The sequence below is a fragment of the Desarmillaria tabescens genome (assembly GCF_030435595.1).
Source record: "Desarmillaria tabescens strain CCBAS 213 chromosome Unknown EV420scaffold_46, whole genome shotgun sequence".
Taxonomy (NCBI): Eukaryota; Fungi; Basidiomycota; class Agaricomycetes; order Agaricales; family Physalacriaceae; genus Desarmillaria; species Desarmillaria tabescens.
The window spans coordinates 46,164-65,051 of record NW_026848345.1 but is presented as its reverse complement, the minus strand read 5'-3'; the positions used below and the strand labels follow the sequence as shown (position 1 = coordinate 65,051).

The window sequence follows — 18,888 nt, the reverse complement described above, 5'->3', positions numbered from 1 at the left end:
TGATGTATTGTACACAAGACGAGTCCAGCAAGAACATTAGAGTGTAGTCTTCGAAGCTGTCAAGGATACCTTGGAAATAGGCAATACCCTCCTTTGATCCTGCGAATATTCGTTTTATTTCATCGAGGTGTTCGAACAAATATGATTGATCATGCTGCTCGGCACTAGGGCTAATCGTGCTATCAAAGAATATTCGAAATCCAACAAGGAAAGGAGACTCTCAGGGGAAGACGAATCATACAGAAAAGCCGATAGAAACTCGTGGGATGTCGGGTATTTCAGACGTCGAAAGGGAGTGAAGCACTTGAATGTTTCGTAGGTAATTCATAAGCAAAGCGACCTCATTGGACAAGCAGTACCAAGCCATCGTGGAACGACAACTCTATGCAGGTTTTTCTGGGCACTGAAGGCACATGTCATTTTGAATGGATCATCATCACCAGTTTCAACATCGATATCGAAGAATTTGCGGATCGCTATCCTACAGAAATGTGTTTTACCTGTGCCTAGACCGCCGCAGACCAAAGACGATAAGAGGGAACACACAAATTACAATGGACAATCCGCTCATCATAGCGTACTGCCCAAATTCTAACTGAGCCCCCTTCCCTGCAGAGAGTGGCAGGACAGCACCATTCACAATATTTTTCTAATGGAAACGCCTACACAAATATCAGCATATTACGGCGAACAAATCCCACCTCAAGACCGTGATGGCAGCAAGATATCGAGGAAAACGCCTGTTCTTCGGATTGAAACTTGACTCTAAATCAATGGCTCTGTAGGAGAGGATAGAGCCGTAGGATCCCGCGGTCCGACCTTCCTAGGTGTGCACTACAGCTAAGTATATTTCATGTTATTGCTAGGACATAAACATACTACTATACAGATGCTCGAAAATCAGAAACCGCTTGTAATCTAGCAGCCATGATTTTCCCAAAGAACTTATCCATCGTTGTACGATCCACAATGCTAGCCATCTTCTTGACATTAGCAGAAAGTGTCCCTTCAAACACTCCGTCAGTCAGGACAACGAAATGACCTACTCTCATTCCAGTCCGGAACCATGTTGCAGTAGCCTTTTTGAGCTCTGCTTCGATACGCGACGGATGAAGACTCCCTTCCATCCTCTTACCCACGAGGAGCAGCCGACCAGCATCGACCAAAGGTAAGCTCAATGCCCAATCCCAGCCTCCCACACCGAGAACATTCTTCCATCCAAAACATCCTGTCTTCCCGAGTCGACGACATTTATTGACCATATCATGCGGCTTAGTTTCGAGCTGTTCGAGGGAATCGTCGATTGGCCCGCTCAGACTAATGAGGCTATCTGCTTGTCGGCACGAAGATTCCATGGACAGAAAATCCTGAAGCGGCTGACTCGGCCACTTCTCGTCTTGGAATGCCTTGAGCCTGCATAACAGCCAAGTCCCATCAAATTCTTCGACCTCTTGCCAATATAGAGGGCCGGAATCCTCGGTCGGTATGATGTTTAGGTGTTTCCCTCGGGAGAATACATTTGAGAAAGATAAACGGGAAACTGACACGGTGAAAACCTCTGCCCTGGACATAAAGTGGTAAACGACGCAATACTACCTTCCCATCATGTTCCAGTTCAGAAAAGGTTGGAGAATCTTCATTTCGACCGTCGAGCCTTGACTCAGGCGAGGTAGGAGTGTCAGTAATAGTGTAACACCAAATCTTTCATTCATGCCATTAGACTCAGTTAGTTCCACTCCGAATGGGAATCTCACCATACTGATATTGGCGTCATCGCTTGCAATCCAAGAAGGAAGAATATTCGAATCCGTGATGCATGTATGAAGGGCCTTGAGGATTGTGCTTGTAGAGAGTGACGAGTCTTCTACGGCGTCTCTAATCCTTTGGCGGTTGATTGACCAATCCAGAAACTGGGCACTCGGGGGGCTAACAAACTGCGGTCCTTTGAGGCATGATAGCACATGAAGAAGAGCAATGAATAATTTCGGGACGCCTTCGATGTCCATCAAAGTTCCCTGCACGCCTTTGGAAATCTCCGAAGCCTTGAACGGAGGAGGTTCTGTTATCCTCGTCAGGAAAAGCTCAAAATAACAGCGTATAGACACTTACTAGAATCATGCCCTATCTGCATCGATAAAAAGTCGCTTAGCCCTTGACAGTATTCCTTCGGAGTAATCGGGTCGAGGTTGATAAGAAAAGGACAGCCGCAACAGCATTCCCAGGTCTTGATAGCTGCCACAATCGGCGCCGGCCCTGTGCCCGAGAATAAGGTGCAAAAGACGACACGGGAGCGCCACTGATTAAAGTCTTCGAAACTGTCAAGGATTCCTTGGAAATAGGCAATACTCTCCTGTTTATTTGATCCTTCGAATATCCGTTCTATTTCGTCAAGGTGAACAAATATAATCGTGTCATTTGATGCTAGGGCTAATCGTGCCCTCAAAAAGTATCGTAGATCCAACAAGGAAAGGTGACTTGCAGGGGAAGACGAACCGGACAGGAAAGCCGATAGAAACTCGTGGGATGTCGGGTATTGGCATCGGAAGGGAGTAAAGCCCTTGAATATTTCGTAGGCAATTCGTAAGCAAAGCGACCCCTCTGGACATGCAGTTTCTCCATCAATCAAGCCATCACGGAACGACAGCTCTATGTGCAAGTTTTTCTGGGCACTGAAGGCACATGCTATTTTGAATGGATCGTCGTCACCAGCTTCGATATCGTTATCGAGGAATTTGCGGATCGCCATCCTGCAGAAATGTGTTTTGCCTGTTCCTGGACCGCCGCAGACCAGAGGGATGGGAATTGTAGTCGAGGCATAACCCCGGCATCCGTTCTTTTGCCATATTTCAAAGAAGGACTGCACAAAACCCCGAAGGTTTTCAAAGTTTCCTACGTGTCCCATACTCGGTAGCACCATTTGAAGGTCCCTAACATTCGCCGGTTCCCCGATATTCGTCAAATCGGGCAGGGAAGGATCTTTGGGAATTGCATTACATCTTGGAGGCCAATACTTGCACCCCATGGTAAACAAAAACTGGAACCCGGGGCTTGAGCGGACAGCAGGGGGTACGGAAGACAAGTCCCAAACGAATGAGGTAACTGCTGGAAGTGGCCTGAGTGTTTTTAGGTGGGCATCGATGATGGATCGAAGAACGGGATTGTCAACAAGTCCGGCTGGATTGATGAGATAGTCCGATAGCCTGGTTTGCTTGACAGTGTCACTCAAATCTCTAACTGCATCAAGCAATGTCTTGACGTAGTTGTTTAATACTGATTCTAAGGTATCGTCGAGCGACGCTGTAAATTCAGTATAAGCCTCCTAATCTTTTGGCTTGGAATCAGACACGTACGGTTGGAAGGCGGCATTGTACGAGGCGTAGGTGTACCATAGCTTGGGGCGGCGGACTCCATATCAGCGCTCGACAAGGCGGCGAAAGACAAAGGAGGTTGTCTAGGATTTGGTCATTGTAGTTTCAGAGTGCCATGTGAAGGCAGGTTTCCTGTATATATCTCTTATCTGTGGATATTTGATGCGTCACGCTTGATTCCCATCCGACAAATCAAGAGTACCCACGAGTTTCGCAAGTCCTTTGCTAAAGTGCACTGTACGGCATCAACCGTAACGATTCGGATGATTTTTTCATCACCACGCACAGACCAGCCGGGCCAAACGTAATACGATGCCTAAGAATGAGGAGTCTTGAGAAAGTCACTGGCTGAGGTTTGACAAAAGTAGACGGAATCTATTGCAGTACAAGAATTTGATGCTTAAACACGTATGCGATCTTCAACATTGCAGGTGCGCCACACCTGGCCTCATTCATTTATGACAAATCAAACCCAGCACCAGAAGTTATCGCCCGGAGCAACTTGTCTTTCAACACCTTCTCGCTCTGGTACCTCGGCAACTATTTCATAACGGTCATCAACGTATATCTAAACCAAAAGGGAAACGACATACCTTCAGTAAGTTAAAGCACGTACTCGCTGTAGGCAAACGATGCTCGTCACTGCCAGAGTCACGAATACCAAACTTGGGCACAAGCTCCTTGAAACCTCTGCAAATATCCGGATAGATAAGAGCCTTCCCAGGATGTAAAGATGCGAGAACTTACAGTAACGGAGGCCGACTGCAGCTTGTTACGAACCTCAACAAGGCCCGCCGCTGATCTTGATCAAACGTTTCAACGACCTGCACGCACCACATCAATGGTACACTTCGAAACACGGAATAAAAGACAGCGCACCTTCCAGAAAGCGACAATCGTGGGCTCGTTGTTGTCATAAAGCCCGCCGTAATTCGTATTCTCCCTGAGATCCTCCAGATCTATGGGCGAGTTCACACCGCCAATCAAGATCTGGGCCTCTTGTTGATTGAACATCCTAAACTCGGGAATCAGAACGAGCGCAGCAAAATGTGTGAGGAATCTCTACCTCAGCCACTTGGGGTCGATAGTCTCAGAAAGACCCTCAAAGAAGGCCTCACTCTGGAGTTTAATCTGTTTGCTGAGGCGATAATGCGAGACCAGGTAGATGTATTGCAGTCGGTTCTCTCTGGTGACAGCCATCGTGCTCCCCTCAGGGACCAAATCTATCGTTTTCGTCACGCCGAATTCTGAAAACGTCGTTAGTATAACGCCGCCGCAGAAATAACTGAAACTCGCCCTCGATAGCAACCGTGAAGTTCAACGACAGGTCTTCCGGGTTTCCAGTGTAGTGCTTCAAAAACATGAGCCCATTGTACAATTCTGGATCAAGAGAAGCAAGGTCGTCAAGAAGATTTTGTCTTCCAAGCCACTGAAAATATGTATGAACATCCAAGGACCTCCATGACGAAAGTAAAACCTACCTTTGCGAGGAAGAACCCAGCAAATGCCACGTCTACCAGGATACCCTTCATATATGGCTTTGCCCAATATTCTCCCAATAAAGCGGTACCAACTGAGGCTGTGACCTGCGAACGAAGACGAGTTAGATGAACCAAAGCCTGATAACCCAGTCAAACCCACCTTCTTTGGCGTATCCATGAGGATTTGGGTACAATTCGTTGTTCTTGTTGGCTAACCACAGCCCCCGATCTGTGTCGAAGACCTCTTTGCAAAGGGACGTAAAGAACTCCTTGAACACCCCTCCACCATCAATACCAGCCCTACATCCGATGTAACGTTAGCGTTATTCCAGCATCACCCCAACAAATCAAAGTACTCAGGTTCTCCAAACTTGTCTATGAATGTTATTTGCACGAGGCCTTTCAGGTTCGCATCTCCGAGCTTGTCGAATCCATCTTCTGCGATGTGGTCCCGTCGAATAGTGACCATTGTCCGATTATGTCTCAACGAATGAAGGTCGTCTCCATGCTTGCGCGCATCGTTGAGGATAAAATTCCGGAAAATTGACACCCGTACGTCGAATGGAATGGCGAAAGGAATGTTGTTGAGGATACCTAGTCGAGGTGACATATTCGCCATTTGCCGCTTCGTAGGGGCCTTCACAGGGACCGGGTCATCAGACAGCACTTTTTCTTCATACCTAGAGCAGAATGAGCGTCAATATCGTTGTTGTTAAAGGTTCACGAATAAGTGAACATACACAGCAGCTTCGATAAAGCCGTTCATATCAATTTGAGAACCAACAAGCCAATGTTCACGTGGCACGAATGGTTTGCGAGAGCTGGAAGATTTCTTTAACATTCAGAGGCCATAGATCAATGTCAGGAACTTACTCTCGAGAATGAATCGCCAACAAACACTTTGTTACTTTCTCCCTGGCGCCTTCCCATGTACATCGAACATCTGGGCACACCATTTCTTTCTGCAACCTTGTCTGATCATCTCGCCAATAGAGCGTGAATGCTATAATCAGCAACTGGCGACTAAATGATGTCAGATCATCCAACGTCAGAGGATTCCTTGTGCCCGATGAGTCGAAGAACTCGTCGTCACCCATCGTCAATAACGCCTGAGTGTATAGATCCGCTAACAAAAGCAACGAAGGCCAAGCTCCTGCATGTGTTGGATCCATGACAGCATCCGGATCGTCGTCCTTGCCTATTGGTGAAGACCTAACATGCACTCGATATAGCTCTCTCAAAAAGCCAGTCCCGGTGGACATCAGTACAGCTGTGAGGATACTGCCACGTTCTGCTGGCCACACCCTCGTCAAAGAAAGGACGAAGGTTATGATGGATGAGCGGCAGTTAGTAATGATCGAACTGATGTGCGCAGGAGAAGGAAGAGTCCGCAAGCGGGTCATGGTGCGAGGGTCCAACGTTGGAAGAGGGACGACGTTGAAATCTGTCACCACCGACACGACTGTACGATCATCTTCATCATCTTCATCCTCGCGGGACCAGCTACTGGTATTCGCTGCTGGTGGATCCAAAGCGTTGACAGGTAACGAGTTCAGGACGGCTGTTAGAAGCGACAAGTAGGAAGAAAGTATTGGCTGCAGCATTGCATAGCGAGGAGGGGTGATAAATGTAAGAAGGTTGGCGACAAGATTGACTTTGGGCTCTGTGTCCTTTGAACAGATGGCGGAAAGATGTGGTTCAAGAAGAGGCAGCTGAGCAAAGGGAAGAGTCGAGGAGAAGTGTGTAAGGGATGTTATGGGCATTCGGTTGGGGAGGAGAGATATGGTCAAGATGTCGGAAAACAGCCCTATTATTGCTTGAAGATATTCTGGTGAGGGCGGGGGGAATATTCGGAAGGAGACAGTCAGCAAGGGAACCAAGAGACGTAGCTGTGGTGAGTTCTTCGACTGCATGCCAAATGCCAGGAAAGATCTGGATAGTAATCCATACCCGCCATGTGACAGCAGATATCGCATCACCTCCGCGGATATTGACGACTGAGTCAGCATCGTAAGGACCTTCAGGTGAGATTCTGAATTTGACGACCTATATCAGATGACATCAGTACAGAGCGGTGGATAACCAAGTCAATGATGCAGCTATCCAGCATTTCAACACTTTGGGGGGTTGGGTAGAGGAAGGAAATAATGTACTTACAGTGGCGCGGCGGCTACTGAGCGTAGTAGACGAAGGCTTAGCTGCCTTACAAGCACTACCCAGCTCTTATTCGAGGACAACATGTCGAAACTATCTTCAACGCCGTTAGACGATGAGACGGCAGAGCAGCATTGGGGTTACCCACCTTGGTTCTGTGACAGCATCGCATTCGACCATACCCCTAGTGCCTCCTCGTCCTGCCCGATGAGCACTAGGCATCGAAGGCCAGTAATGCCCATGACATCGTTCTCGAATGTTCTTCTCATCTCTTTTCGCACCAATCTCGCCTCTCGGATACCTCTCCACCATGCTTGCAAAATCGCCGCGTTTTCATGCTGTCGTTTGAGCTCATTGCGCTTGTTTCTCAGCTGTTTTGCTTGATCTAGGATAGCCGCTTGCGTCGATGCAGACGATGCCCCGCCCAGGTTAATGTTTCGTCGCCGTTCGTCGCCAAAGAGAGGGAGCATGATGTCTGCAGAAGAGTTAATGTTATATCGTCGGCATAGAATGATGTAAGCATACAATGAATATTAGTGAGTCATGGGGTCGAAGAAATGGAAAGATCTGGTCGTTGCAATGAAAGCTGTCGAAGTCGGTGACGCGCGTATCAGGCCTTCGGATGTACGGGCCGGTGTGGCCGCAGGACACTTGGCGCTGACTATTACGCTGTCTGACCTAACCACTTCCCAACACTTTGCTCGACCTCAAAACAACGCACAAACTGGTCTGTGCGTCGCTTGAGCCCTATCGCGAACTAGCTTTGTTCTTTTGCTGAATTATGCTCTTGCCAGCCTTTCAAGTTCCCAACTCTACTTGGTTCTTACACATTCTCACTACTACGGTTTCCTCCTGGAAATTAGGGATGACCTTAGGTCCCCCAATGGCGCCGCTTCACCGTTCCTTGTAGAATTATGCCGAGCTCGACTATACTGCATGTATTGATCTCTTTCCCTTCGGACCGACTATCAGGCGTCCAGGACCAGGCGACAATTCTTCCGTTACAGATCCATAGGCCCCGAACGTACAATTTCCATATGACGGAAATACATGGCCTTCTCATGATAATCTCTTGTCTCGCGGAATAGTAAACTGCCAGAGGGCCCTGCGGCATATATGCGTAACGCGCCCTGTCTAGTAAACCGACCTCGACGCATCAATGCCCCAAAAAATTTCCTCGACAAATGGGTGTATCTTTTGAAAGAATCTCATTGGCTTGACTGTTATCTTTATGACACCGTTGAGCTGTGAAAATCAACCCTTCCATTGAATATATACCACCGTCTACAGCTTCAGTTCCGTCCCTTTTCCGATGTCTACCTACGTACAAGGCGCCATCCTTTTGTATCTATATTTGACACAGATCAAGTGTTCCTAGCGCCTCTGCCTCACTTTAACGAAAAAAAGATTCGTTTCAGCGCCATATCCTAGTCTCGTAAACCAGACCCAACGATCCGTATGCAGATAAGGTTCTCAATGGATTTAAGCCATATCCCCATCCCATGGTTGTCAAACTCGCACTTTTCCCAATCAGAGACCAAAGATCAATTATACGTCATTGTGATCGATTGCATGTCGGTGAAATTCTTGGGATGAAAGTAGCAAAGAGTAACAGTAGGGTTCGCGCGATCGTCTGGTAGGCTCTCACTCTGTCGGCCGTTTGAAAGTTAAGAAGCATGGGAATATAGTTCTCTCTACGTTGTTCACGTTCCTCAGGGTGGGTTACGAACTGATTTTAGGCGATCGATGTGTAACATGGAGTATCCAGTCTTAGAACTTAAGGGGGATTGAAGTGTTACGTTGCAAGGAAATCCTTGGTCGGACCAGTGGTTGGACTACACCGTGTATGAGAATACATTATTAATCCATATGGATGCTGAATAGGGTTTGAGCACGAACGTCGAAACCTCTAGGAAGTGTAAGTTACGGTTTTTTACACCCCTCCTGTGATGCGGGATTGTGATATGGCATGATGCAGCAGCGGTAAATTATTGTGCTGAACTAACCAGGCAAGTTACCTCGACGAAAATCCATCCTCGGATAGTACCAACCAGGACTTATCGAGGGTCTGAAACCTCAGGTTTAGTACAGCCAGTCTGCCTCTGACAAGGCTATACATCACTATTTCCTGCTGGTATGTCGCTGGCCAAAGTTAGGACCTAAGTAACTTCGAAATGGCGGCCTAGGCGTAGGATTGCGCACGAAACCCTAGGTTTTGACACAATGGGGTTTTGTACAGGTAAGTTATCCCAGTAACTTATCTGTCATGTCGCCGCTACTTTAGCATAACGATTCAAGGATGCTATATATAGATTCTGGCATTCAAGGAAGAATCATAAATAAACAAAACTGATGTGAAAACGGGAACTCCGACTGCTGGAAGAAATTCTGTAATTGCGTATCAGTCATATGATATAATACTGCGTGATAGAATAAGTAACGGAAAACCGTAAAATACTATTAATTTAAAACAAGAAGGGGTAACGGGTTGCTACAAACCATGGGTTGAACTTGCACCTAGGTTACTCCTAGGTTTCAAATTCCTACGGCGTACCATGCTACACACAGTCAACTCCAAGTTCCAAGTTCCAACCGTCAACGGCGCCGGGCGTACACCACCTAAATAAAAAGTCCAATTAGCTACATATTAATAAAATTACGCCGAAGGGGAGTCGAACCCCTACCGCTTGCTCACAATACACTGGAAGGCAAGCATGATAACCGTTTCACCATCGGCGTACATTTCGCTGTACTTATGCATATAGATAGAATTCAATACTTCCTGCAGAGTTATAAGATTTCAAATCTCATGAGATATTGCCAATCGACGTCAAAGTCCGAAATAATTCTTTAACACCCCGCTGAGAGCCGTATCATAATAATGACGGGGGAAGCATCCTCGGGACTTCTGCGGTGCGGTGGCTCTGATGCAAAGACATTATCATTCCCACCAAATGTATTAGTTCGGCCTTTCTGAGGCGCTTGGATGAAGCCTCGACTGATGGTCGATCCCTGATGAGAACAAAAGACTACCGTATGCACGATCGAACGCCCCGAGCATTTCCACGAAAAGGGTTGCATGGGTAGCGCCAAGCCCGGAGAGGGTTCCCATTGTCAGTGCATATGGCGTCAACGGGAGAAGTTGGCCTGGTGAACAAAAATCACTCATACATGTACTGAATATTCGGTGTTTGACCTGAAGAATCCGCCGCAAGTCTATTGTGTGCTCGCCGAACAGAAGATGCGTTACCTCGTGTTGGTTGAGCGGCTCCCCAAAAAGATATTGCAGCGCGGGATGGTCATCAGTTAGTTGTCCCTAGCGGAAAAAAACCTGGAGTGTTAGCTAGATCTTCTGGCACGTCAACGGTCAACATAGATTTACTCCGCGCATTTTGCTGCCACACGATGCGGTTACGACGTGTTATCGTGCGGTTTCTCTTCGCATCCTGTCGTACTGGAACGGAGATAGGATATTACGGGACGCTTCCCATCGTAAAAGCGGTTAGACGGATTGCTACTAGACGGACCCACAGAGTCTAAAGCGAGTCACGGTGCATATAAACATGAGAGCAGAGATAAGCGCCAGACAGAATTAGATCCACCACCAGAGTCAGTAGCGAGAGAGCAAAAGGTGCTGCGGTCCTGTATGAGAAAGCTGGGATCACGTATTCGAAGTCAGCTTTAGCTTGGATATTTTGGTAAATTATTGACTAACCACGAACGTTGCTTGTAGCGCGCGACGGGAATCAAAGACAGGGAGTGTACATAAAAAAATCGCCATAGCTATTTTCGATAACGATAAATTTGCAATCTATTCTTTGACGTGGTGACAAAAATAGTGCAGTAAAGCGTACAGTACCAGTCGGTAGCGGGAGTGAGAGTGGGTTAGTGTCGGCGTGGATGCAGACAGGGCGCGATCTTCGGCCGACGAGGTACCGATAATCCCGAGTTCATCAGATTACCATGTTGTTGAGGCACTTCTGCAACTTCCTTCTGCTTCCTGCGTTCACCAGCGCCCACCGCTGTGACCTGCATCTGTCACTAGAGAAAGAGCAGGCACGCCAGGTACCAGTCTCGAATCCGGTCTATTACCTCCCAGCCTCCGTTGACTTGAGAACGAAGGTCTTTGTATCCCGGCGAGCAAGCACTTGGCAAGAAGGTTTCTTTACCAACAAGGCAACCTCGTAGTTTCCGTCCCGAGATCATTGATCACTGACGACGCCAAGCACTGTCGAGGCCGTTAGTCGGCTTTCCACCTATCTGGAGTTCGGGAACGTTTGGCTATTTAAGGGCATGTATTTCATACCCGAACCTTTAGGCCATGATCCCCACAAATGCCCCCAAGCTCGGGGCAATTTAATTGATGGATGAACCCACTTATTTGGACTTGCGATATCGAACGGCGCTTTATGATTGCTTCTCTGGAATTTTTTTCGTATGGATTCCGAATGCAGGGGGGCTAGTGCAAACGCGGGGTTTGATGGTCTTCGAATACGCAGTTCAACTGACACTGTAAAGTGGATCTCTGTTCGTGTTGTTGTGGTGTCTGATTCGTGTCTATGAATAGATACTAGTTACCTGTTCCTGTGTGTGTACGGTGGCGTTTCCAGGACATATGAGGTCAGAGTGATGAATATATTTGATTGATACTTCCGCAATCAGAATTAATATTTTCGTCATAGATTCAGGCCAATGCGAGGATGCTTGGACGTCTCCACGTCTTTCATTCAAGGCCGCATCGCATGAAGCAGCGTGGACCTGCTAGGCCTCATGTCGAGGCAGATCAGGAAACGCCATGATGCCCACCGACTCGGACCAGCCTGGACGGACCTTCTGTTGATGATTCAGACTCAGGGAAGGGCTCGCCTCTCGTACGGGCATCTATACTGAAGTAGAGTAAACAGGCTTAGGCTGCTGGATCCGATGCAAGGGAAAACAAAAGACAAACGGAGAGAGTGCACACGCTCCATGGAGGCAATAGTCTCGGATATTCCCTTCCGGTCGTCGCGTCATTTTCGCCATTTGGCATGGCGAGTCGGTGCGCTGACCAACGTTCTTCAGGTGATTGAGTACCAGGAAGAGAAGTTGTCTCACAAGCTTCCGGCGATCAGCAAAGGGCAGCTGGAACGAACACCGTTTTGTCCGTTTTCATATCCCTGGCTGAATCGGGAGGATACACTGGGTCTCGAGTCAGTAGGAGGCGACTTGTACTGTCGTTATCAATATCATCGAATTTGATGGTATGGTCATGAGGCAAACTTGACTATGCTATCAGATATTCTCATTTCCATTTGTGATTTCTATGCCAAAATTGTTTCTTGTTTCGCTTTGCCTTGAGGCAGAAAAAGACAGGGATAAACTATGATGTTTACGTCAGCGGCTCAAAGTAGTAACTTTCCTCTGCCTTCACCTTTCTTTACCGCAAACCACCATCACCGCCAGCAACTGCAACCGTCGTCGACAAGGCTATTTTATCTCGACGGCGAGAGGGGTGCTTCACCCATTCACGCCGTCTCGTCGCATATTTACAGTCAGCCTCGCTTTTGCCTTGACCCACCCCACCCAGTCGACATGATATCGCTCTAAGTTGAGCCCTACGACCAGCTGCCTTTTCTCATTTCATTAATAGTATTCCTCATTAACTCGCCCACCATTACCATTACCACAACGGCCATTACAACACCCAACCACCGCCTGGACTGCCTCGGACACATGACAGACCAGGACTCATCTTCGACAGAAACTACTCAGACCGACGGCGACAGCCCGGACAGTTCTGACAAACCCCACGATAAGCCCAGGCCTAAGCCTGTCAACGGCGCCGCCCTACACATTCCAATACCGCCGCCAGAGACCGGAGCGTACGAGAAGCAGCCCGGTAACACCGTTGTTTCCCTTCAGCGGCTCGCTTCCGAGGCCAACCATATCAAACAAGCATCCATGACTTCCTCCAACAGCGGATCTACCGCTTCGTCACCTACCGTGTCAGAGTCAGACTGGGACAGCGCTCCGTCTACTCGCGCGAACAGCCGCGCGCCCAGTAGGGCGCCCAGCATGTCTGCTGGCGCTGATGCAAAGTCACAGCTGACACCAAAGCCCAACAAAGTCGCCAATGGCACAGCCAAAGCCACCTCCACCCCCACCAACGGGTCAGGTGCCACGCTGCGTGCAAAGGCACCCTCAGTCCACTCTCAAGACGGCGGAGGGACCAAATTTACGCTTAAGGACCTGCTTGCTAATGGTCCCAAGCTCAACCGCAAATCCTCCCAGCGCTCGACGGGAGGTAGCAGCCGCAAATCTGATGGAGACAGTGATGCGGGTGGACGGCAGGGCCCGCGGTCAACAGCTGGCGAGAGTACTGCCAGCCTGTCGCAAAAGTATGGCGTCTGCCAGAAAATTGCAATCGGCAAAGGCGCCACCTCCGTCGTCCGCCTCGCACACAAATGGGACAGGAGTGAGGAGAAGCTATATGCCGTCAAGGTCAGTCAACTGTTCTGCTTGATGTGTTTTATCCTCTCATACTTGACTAGGAGTTCCGAAAGCGTCGCAAGAACGAGACGGAGAAGGAGTACATCAAAAAGCTCACAGCCGAGTTTTGTATATCGTCAACGTTGCACCACGTCAATATTGTGGAGACCGTCGACCTTGTCCAGGATGAGAGCCAGCACTGGTGCGAGGTGATGGAATTCTGTCCTGGTGGTGATCTGTACGCTGCCATCAAAAAGGGTGGGATGTCGCCTAGCGAGGTCGAGTGCTGTTTCAAGCAAATATTGAGCGGCGTGTCGTATCTACACAGTCAAGGCGTGGCCCACAGGGACCTCAAGCCTGAGAATCTCTTCTTCGATACGAAAGGGCACCTCAAGGTCTTATCTTTTTTCATTTCCGCCTCAATGACGTACTCATGGTCTCATTCATCTCTTAGATTGGTGACTACGGCGCCTCGACGGTGTACCGTCTCCCGTGGGAAGCTACCATTCATATGTCTACTGGATTATGTGGAAGTGAGCCATACATTGCGCCGGAACAGTTCCTAGGCAAACGTAAGCCTTGACACCCCTTTGTTAACGTTCTGGGTGTTTCTGACTAGCGCTGTTACTTTAACTCGGCCCTTTCCTATACTGGAACCATCAAATAGCCTACGATGCTCGGCTCGTTGATATCTGGGCTTGTGGGGTGGTGTACTACTGCCTTCACTTCCAAGAGTTACCTTGGCGGGCGGCCCAGCAGAGCGATGCGATGTACTCCGCATATGCTTCTGCGTGTACGGCTCCTACCGTGTTCCCTTCAACGATCAATAACCTCTCTCCCCGAGCTTGTCGAAGCGTGATCCGGATGATGTTGGAGCCGAATCCCAAGCTGAGGGCGCCGATTGAGGAGATCATGAAGCAGACCTGGGTGCGAGAAATCGAGGTATGCCATACGGTGGAGAAGCCGAAGCATGTCCATGTGCATGCTCGGGCCTTGGCGCAAGCGCAGCTGAGGGAAGTTGGTTGATGCTTCTTGTCGTTCTGTCTGTCCTCCTATGTTTTCTGGTCGTTGTTTTTGGCTCTCACCATCTACCTTTTGTTCCATGACGAGTTTTTAATCCAAACTTATCCTTCTTACTTTGTAGTTCAATACGATCTATCTATAATTCTTTTTTTGATGGAAGGAATTATTATGCTACCACCACTTTCCGCCTCGATCGACGATCATGACCTCAAGTTGCACCGTTGAAAGTGCTTGGCGCGCCGATTGTCGTTTAATGGGACCGTGGAATCTCTTGGGAGCTTGGGTCTTTCTGTTTATGGTGCGGTTTGAGGAACGGAGTGCCGTTGTTCATTGTGACTCGCCGCTGATGCCTAAATGCATCTAGGCCAAGCACAGATCCCAGGTGACCTTTCAAGCTAAGGCTCGGGGTTTGGCAAGTTGAGTATGACTTGGTCCTTTCGTAACTTGTGGCGTTTTGTTTTTAGACTTTTGGTGCTATGTTGGTTATGTCTCCGTACTACCCCGGACCCGTCACTACCCGGGGGACCGAGACTAAGGGTGCGTTAATATACTTGCATGCTTGGGAAGCGAGCATTCGAGTTTTGAATTCCAACTCGATTGGGATGGATGGTACTTTCGATATCGGCTCATAGGCTTTCGATTTCAACCGAGTCTATGGTGATGATCGGACGAGCGGTATGGCATTGACCAATTTCCTGCAGGAGGAGTACTGGTTCTATGGCTAGCACCGAGTCTCCTAGTAAGTACGAGTTGAGGGGAAAGAATATCCTGCCGAAACTTGTAACAGCAGAAATCTGGAGATTGGGAGACTCGGCTGACGCGGTCCGGAACGTTTCCCACGCTTTGGCGTTTCTGCATCGAGGTATAGCACTTGACAATCTGAATAATTTCTTCATTTTCAGCAAGGTGGAGGAACTCGATGATAAATGAATATGTGACATTGAGTGGGGTCGCGTCAAAGATGACCCCAACATACCCGTTCGTGCGTTCCAAACGGTGCGCGAGTTGCCGTTGAGGTGCGTTGTATCCAACGACCGCAGATAAAGTAACTCCACTCATCTACATCTATTTTAGCTGGTCGTGTGTGAAGGTGTGTAGTTTCATCTTCTACTGTAGTGTTGCCTGCCTAGACACAAATTGTCAGGAACATCAACTTGATATTTTGCCAGTACCAAGGTAGCGGGAGTTTTGCCAGGGCATGAAAGAAACTTACCCAAATTCAAGGTCTGAAACGTACGGTTTGAAAGTGGGTGTCATGCAAATAATGATACAAACTTCTCTCCACGTCTAAGTCTCTCTTGGATAAGCTCCCGTGCGCGCGGTATGACGGACACGGTGTGTTCGTCAAGGGGCTCTCACCTTTACCACCACCATCAACCTTCGGGAGCAGATTACCAGATTTTTGGGTACTGGGCTCCTGTTATTTGCCGTACACTGTTCTTACAACCTCATCCAAACACTGGATACCTTTCCAGAAGAGAAAGGATGGAAACTTTCCCTGACGAGAGGATCCCATGACTGAAGGACGCGCCTAGCGACGTTCAAGGACAGCTGGAACGGGTACGCTAGTTCCCTTTGGATTCGCCTTTTGCGGTGGCTTATGTCGATGTTTGTATACTCTTGGGTTCATCGATGAGGTACTGGAATTGCATACCCCTCAGCGCGAGTTTCACCTACACTAAATTTGCTGCTGTTGGTACGAAGGTCCTTAACAATTAAGCATCAGCTCAATCTCTTGCGACCAGCATGAAAAGGTGGTTTTACCCTACGCGTATATTTCAGGGATCCCGTCCAATTTTTTTTTTCGATTCAATATTATTGTGCATTGGGGCGGGCCCCATGGCGCGACATTAAGCTATCTACTCCAGTAAGTCGACCCCAAAAGCCCTGCAGACGGGTGCAATCCCCCCTGCCGTCCAGAGTAGTCCCGTCCAATTACTGACCTTCGAGTCGGTTTGTTAGATTCACACTCTTACTTCCCAGTACAGACTTGGAGGTAACCTTCATCGGCCAGAGGCTTTCCTGTCTGCTCGTTTTACCATGATGGATGACATGGACGACAGTCCTTGTCCGCGTACATTCGGATACCACTAAGAGCCGGGACCGCCTAGATTCTTCTCGAGGGAAGGACTAGTCTGTACAATCCACCCAATGACCCGCTTTTCGTGAACAATTCTCCTGATGTAATCATCGCTCTCAATGCTGGGCTCGCTGCGTATCGAGATTCGACAGTGTACCACACGGTCTTCATGAATCAGCTTCCGCTTGTTATTACGGAGTATTACGAGTGGCTGCTGTCTATGCATAGATCGATGGTCCGGCGGTAAGTACCCTAAAATAGATCCATTCGTCGGAGTGATCAAGGATACTTAGCTATGGCGCAATGGAAGATGTTAATGCACCCGTTAATGTGTCTTGAGATGCTGCTTGATGAGATCCTGACTGCTATTCTGCCGTATGTCTTTGTCTATGTCGTAATGCACGGTCCGAGTCGACGTGAATGACTTTCTCAATTACGATGTATGTAGGAATCAATGTCCAGAACTTGATATATATGATAAGTGACTAACCTGGAGAGCTGGCGTTTGAGGCGCGCGTAACGGCAATGTCGTGAATAATAATATCTCGACATGTTATTCCGACCATACTGAAAGTTATCTAGTGCTTGATATTCAGTGGTTTATCTATCACCTCATACCGACATAACCCGCATGGAACAGGCACCTTAGTCGTGAATATAACCCCACATCATCTCAGAACAGAGTCAATGGACATCTCCACTAGAGAAGAGATCTACCAAAATAATGATAGATCTCCCCCAGCAAGAAATTCAATTACCAGGTGACTTTCAATACGATCAGGAGTACTGACAACCTTTGCATGGTAGGTATGCATATTTCCACTTTCGATGAGGTCCTGATAGGAGAACTTGGGGCAGGCATGGGGGTGTTTGCATTGTGGGCATAGCGGCGTAACCATACAAATCAGAATGCAGAGGTAGTAGGTACGATCTGAGATTTACTCCTGGACGGCAGCTTCGTTCTCGACAGCAAGAATACCCTGTCGTTTCTCCAAAACACGGGCAGCACGACGTTCCCGGGCGGCCTAAGAAAAAATTAAAAAATTAAACGGAGGAATCGATATTATTTTTGAAGCGAAGCGTACCTTGTTCTTGACACGGCGAGCCTCCATCTGGTCTGAAAGGACCTTTGTACGGGTCTTCTCAGCCTTGGCCTTGTGGATGTATTCCATAAGGACACGCTTGTTCTTGAAGACGTTACCCTTCGACTTCTGGTACAACGAGTGGTACCTACCCAATCCAACCATCAGCGACATTCATGCAATGTTCAAGGATGGACTCACAAGTGCTTATCAATCTTTCCAGCCTCTCTGTACTTCCTCAATAGCCGCCTCAATACTCTCTGCCTCCTCATCCACAGCACCTTCGTTGGCATCCTAGCCTCAGCAGTACCCTTCCTCTTACCAGGACCCGTATGCCGGCCCTTTCGCTTCGCAGCGAGAAGCTCCCGGGTCCGTGCACGCGAGTGCACAGTAGTAGGCTTGATGATAATCTGGCCCTCCTTGATGAGCTTTTTGACGTGCGTGCGGGAGTTGGCATTGCCGATTTCACTTTGCTCGGCGGGGTCGAGCCAGATTTTGCGTTTGCCGACGCCTGCGACGGAGGCGGCGAGCCGTTTTTGGGATCGGAGGTTGACTGGCAGGGAGAAGTTATTAGATACGGCGATGAGAAAATGGCTAGATTGACGTACCCATGTTTTCTTCCCTGGTCTGTTGAGTTGAGGTTAGAGGGACGTGAACTGGGCTGGTAAAAATGGGGTACACACCTTGAGATTCTTGAGGAGGGCGGTAGCGAGCGCTGGTAGACTCTGCGGCTCTGTCTGACAGTGGTGACGTAAGCAGCCACAGGTGGAAAACTGTACAGTTTTCCGGGATATGCCGGACTCTGGCCGATGGCATGTCACGTGGGAAGCACGTCGGAGTCAGGGCTAGTCAGGGCGCGCGTCGCGGACCGTTGTCGGTCGACGTACTTATCGAGCGGCGAGCCCGACATATCATCATCTTCTTCGTCAAGTGCTTCCTGGGGTTTATGTCTTTATTTACCAGTGCCCTACTCGCTCCAGCTCGTGGCCATGCACAGGCGACTTAGCTATTTGGATAAATCACGGTATAGTGCGCCTACAACTGTTGACACCATGCACCGACCCGCGCACCTCGCCCCGACGTTTTTCACATGACAACTTCCTTCAGCCACAACGTCATCAGAACCAAAGCCGCGTCACCGACGATCCTCACGTGTTCCCGACGCGGCGCGTATATAAAGCAACGCCTTTGCGAGTCTACTCATCGTTCCTTCCTTTCTTCCTCCCACCATC

At 48.6% G+C, this 18,888-nt stretch overlaps 5 protein-coding genes and 1 non-coding gene across 6 annotated transcripts; 2 read left to right on the top strand and 4 right to left on the bottom strand.

Moving 5' to 3' along the window:
- Positions 1-829: 829 nt before the first annotated feature.
- Positions 830-3,495, bottom strand: EV420DRAFT_1569767 (uncharacterized protein). Its single transcript, XM_060474237.1, has 5 exons — positions 3,351-3,495; positions 2,110-3,297; positions 1,755-2,059; positions 1,546-1,701; positions 830-1,475 (listed from the first exon to the last, which is right to left on the bottom strand). The coding sequence occupies exons 1-5, from the start codon at positions 3,409-3,411 to the stop codon at positions 882-884; spliced, it is 2,304 nt and encodes a 767-aa protein (XP_060325871.1). The 5' UTR covers positions 3,412-3,495; the 3' UTR covers positions 830-881.
- Positions 3,491-7,549, bottom strand: EV420DRAFT_1569765 (HECT-domain-containing protein). Its single transcript, XM_060474236.1, has 13 exons — positions 7,152-7,549; positions 7,007-7,100; positions 5,723-6,895; positions 5,590-5,670; positions 5,206-5,529; positions 5,010-5,149; positions 4,866-4,954; positions 4,665-4,797; positions 4,435-4,615; positions 4,248-4,383; positions 4,116-4,192; positions 3,962-4,058; positions 3,491-3,908 (listed from the first exon to the last, which is right to left on the bottom strand). The coding sequence occupies exons 1-13, from the start codon at positions 7,471-7,473 to the stop codon at positions 3,825-3,827; spliced, it is 2,931 nt and encodes a 976-aa protein (XP_060325870.1). The 5' UTR covers positions 7,474-7,549; the 3' UTR covers positions 3,491-3,824.
- A 2,111-nt stretch (positions 7,550-9,660) lies between these two features.
- EV420DRAFT_t226 lies at positions 9,661-9,742 on the bottom strand. The gene has a single exon. It is a non-coding gene; the product is annotated as a tRNA-Gly (tRNA).
- Positions 9,743-10,841: 1,099 nt separating this feature from the next.
- EV420DRAFT_1569755 (uncharacterized protein) lies at positions 10,842-11,623 on the top strand. Its single transcript, XM_060474235.1, has one exon. The coding sequence runs from the start codon at positions 10,967-10,969 to the stop codon at positions 11,189-11,191; it is 225 nt and encodes a 74-aa protein (XP_060325869.1). The 5' UTR covers positions 10,842-10,966; the 3' UTR covers positions 11,192-11,623.
- A 1,092-nt stretch (positions 11,624-12,715) lies between these two features.
- EV420DRAFT_1276525 (Pkinase-domain-containing protein) lies at positions 12,716-14,497 on the top strand (the record flags this gene model as incomplete). Its single annotated transcript, XM_060467964.1, has 4 exons — positions 12,716-13,483; positions 13,534-13,866; positions 13,926-14,043; positions 14,139-14,497. The coding sequence occupies 4 exons, from the start codon at positions 12,716-12,718 to the stop codon at positions 14,495-14,497; spliced, it is 1,578 nt and encodes a 525-aa protein (XP_060325868.1).
- Positions 14,498-17,189: 2,692 nt separating this feature from the next.
- On the bottom strand, positions 17,190-18,434 carry EV420DRAFT_891794 (60S ribosomal protein L19). The gene is made up of 5 exons (XM_060483895.1): positions 18,340-18,434; positions 18,265-18,283; positions 17,858-18,209; positions 17,660-17,804; positions 17,190-17,599 (listed from the first exon to the last, which is right to left on the bottom strand). The coding sequence occupies exons 2-5, from the start codon at positions 18,266-18,268 to the stop codon at positions 17,513-17,515; spliced, it is 588 nt and encodes a 195-aa protein (XP_060325867.1). The 5' UTR covers positions 18,269-18,283; positions 18,340-18,434; the 3' UTR covers positions 17,190-17,512.
- Positions 18,435-18,888: the final 454 nt, after the last annotated feature.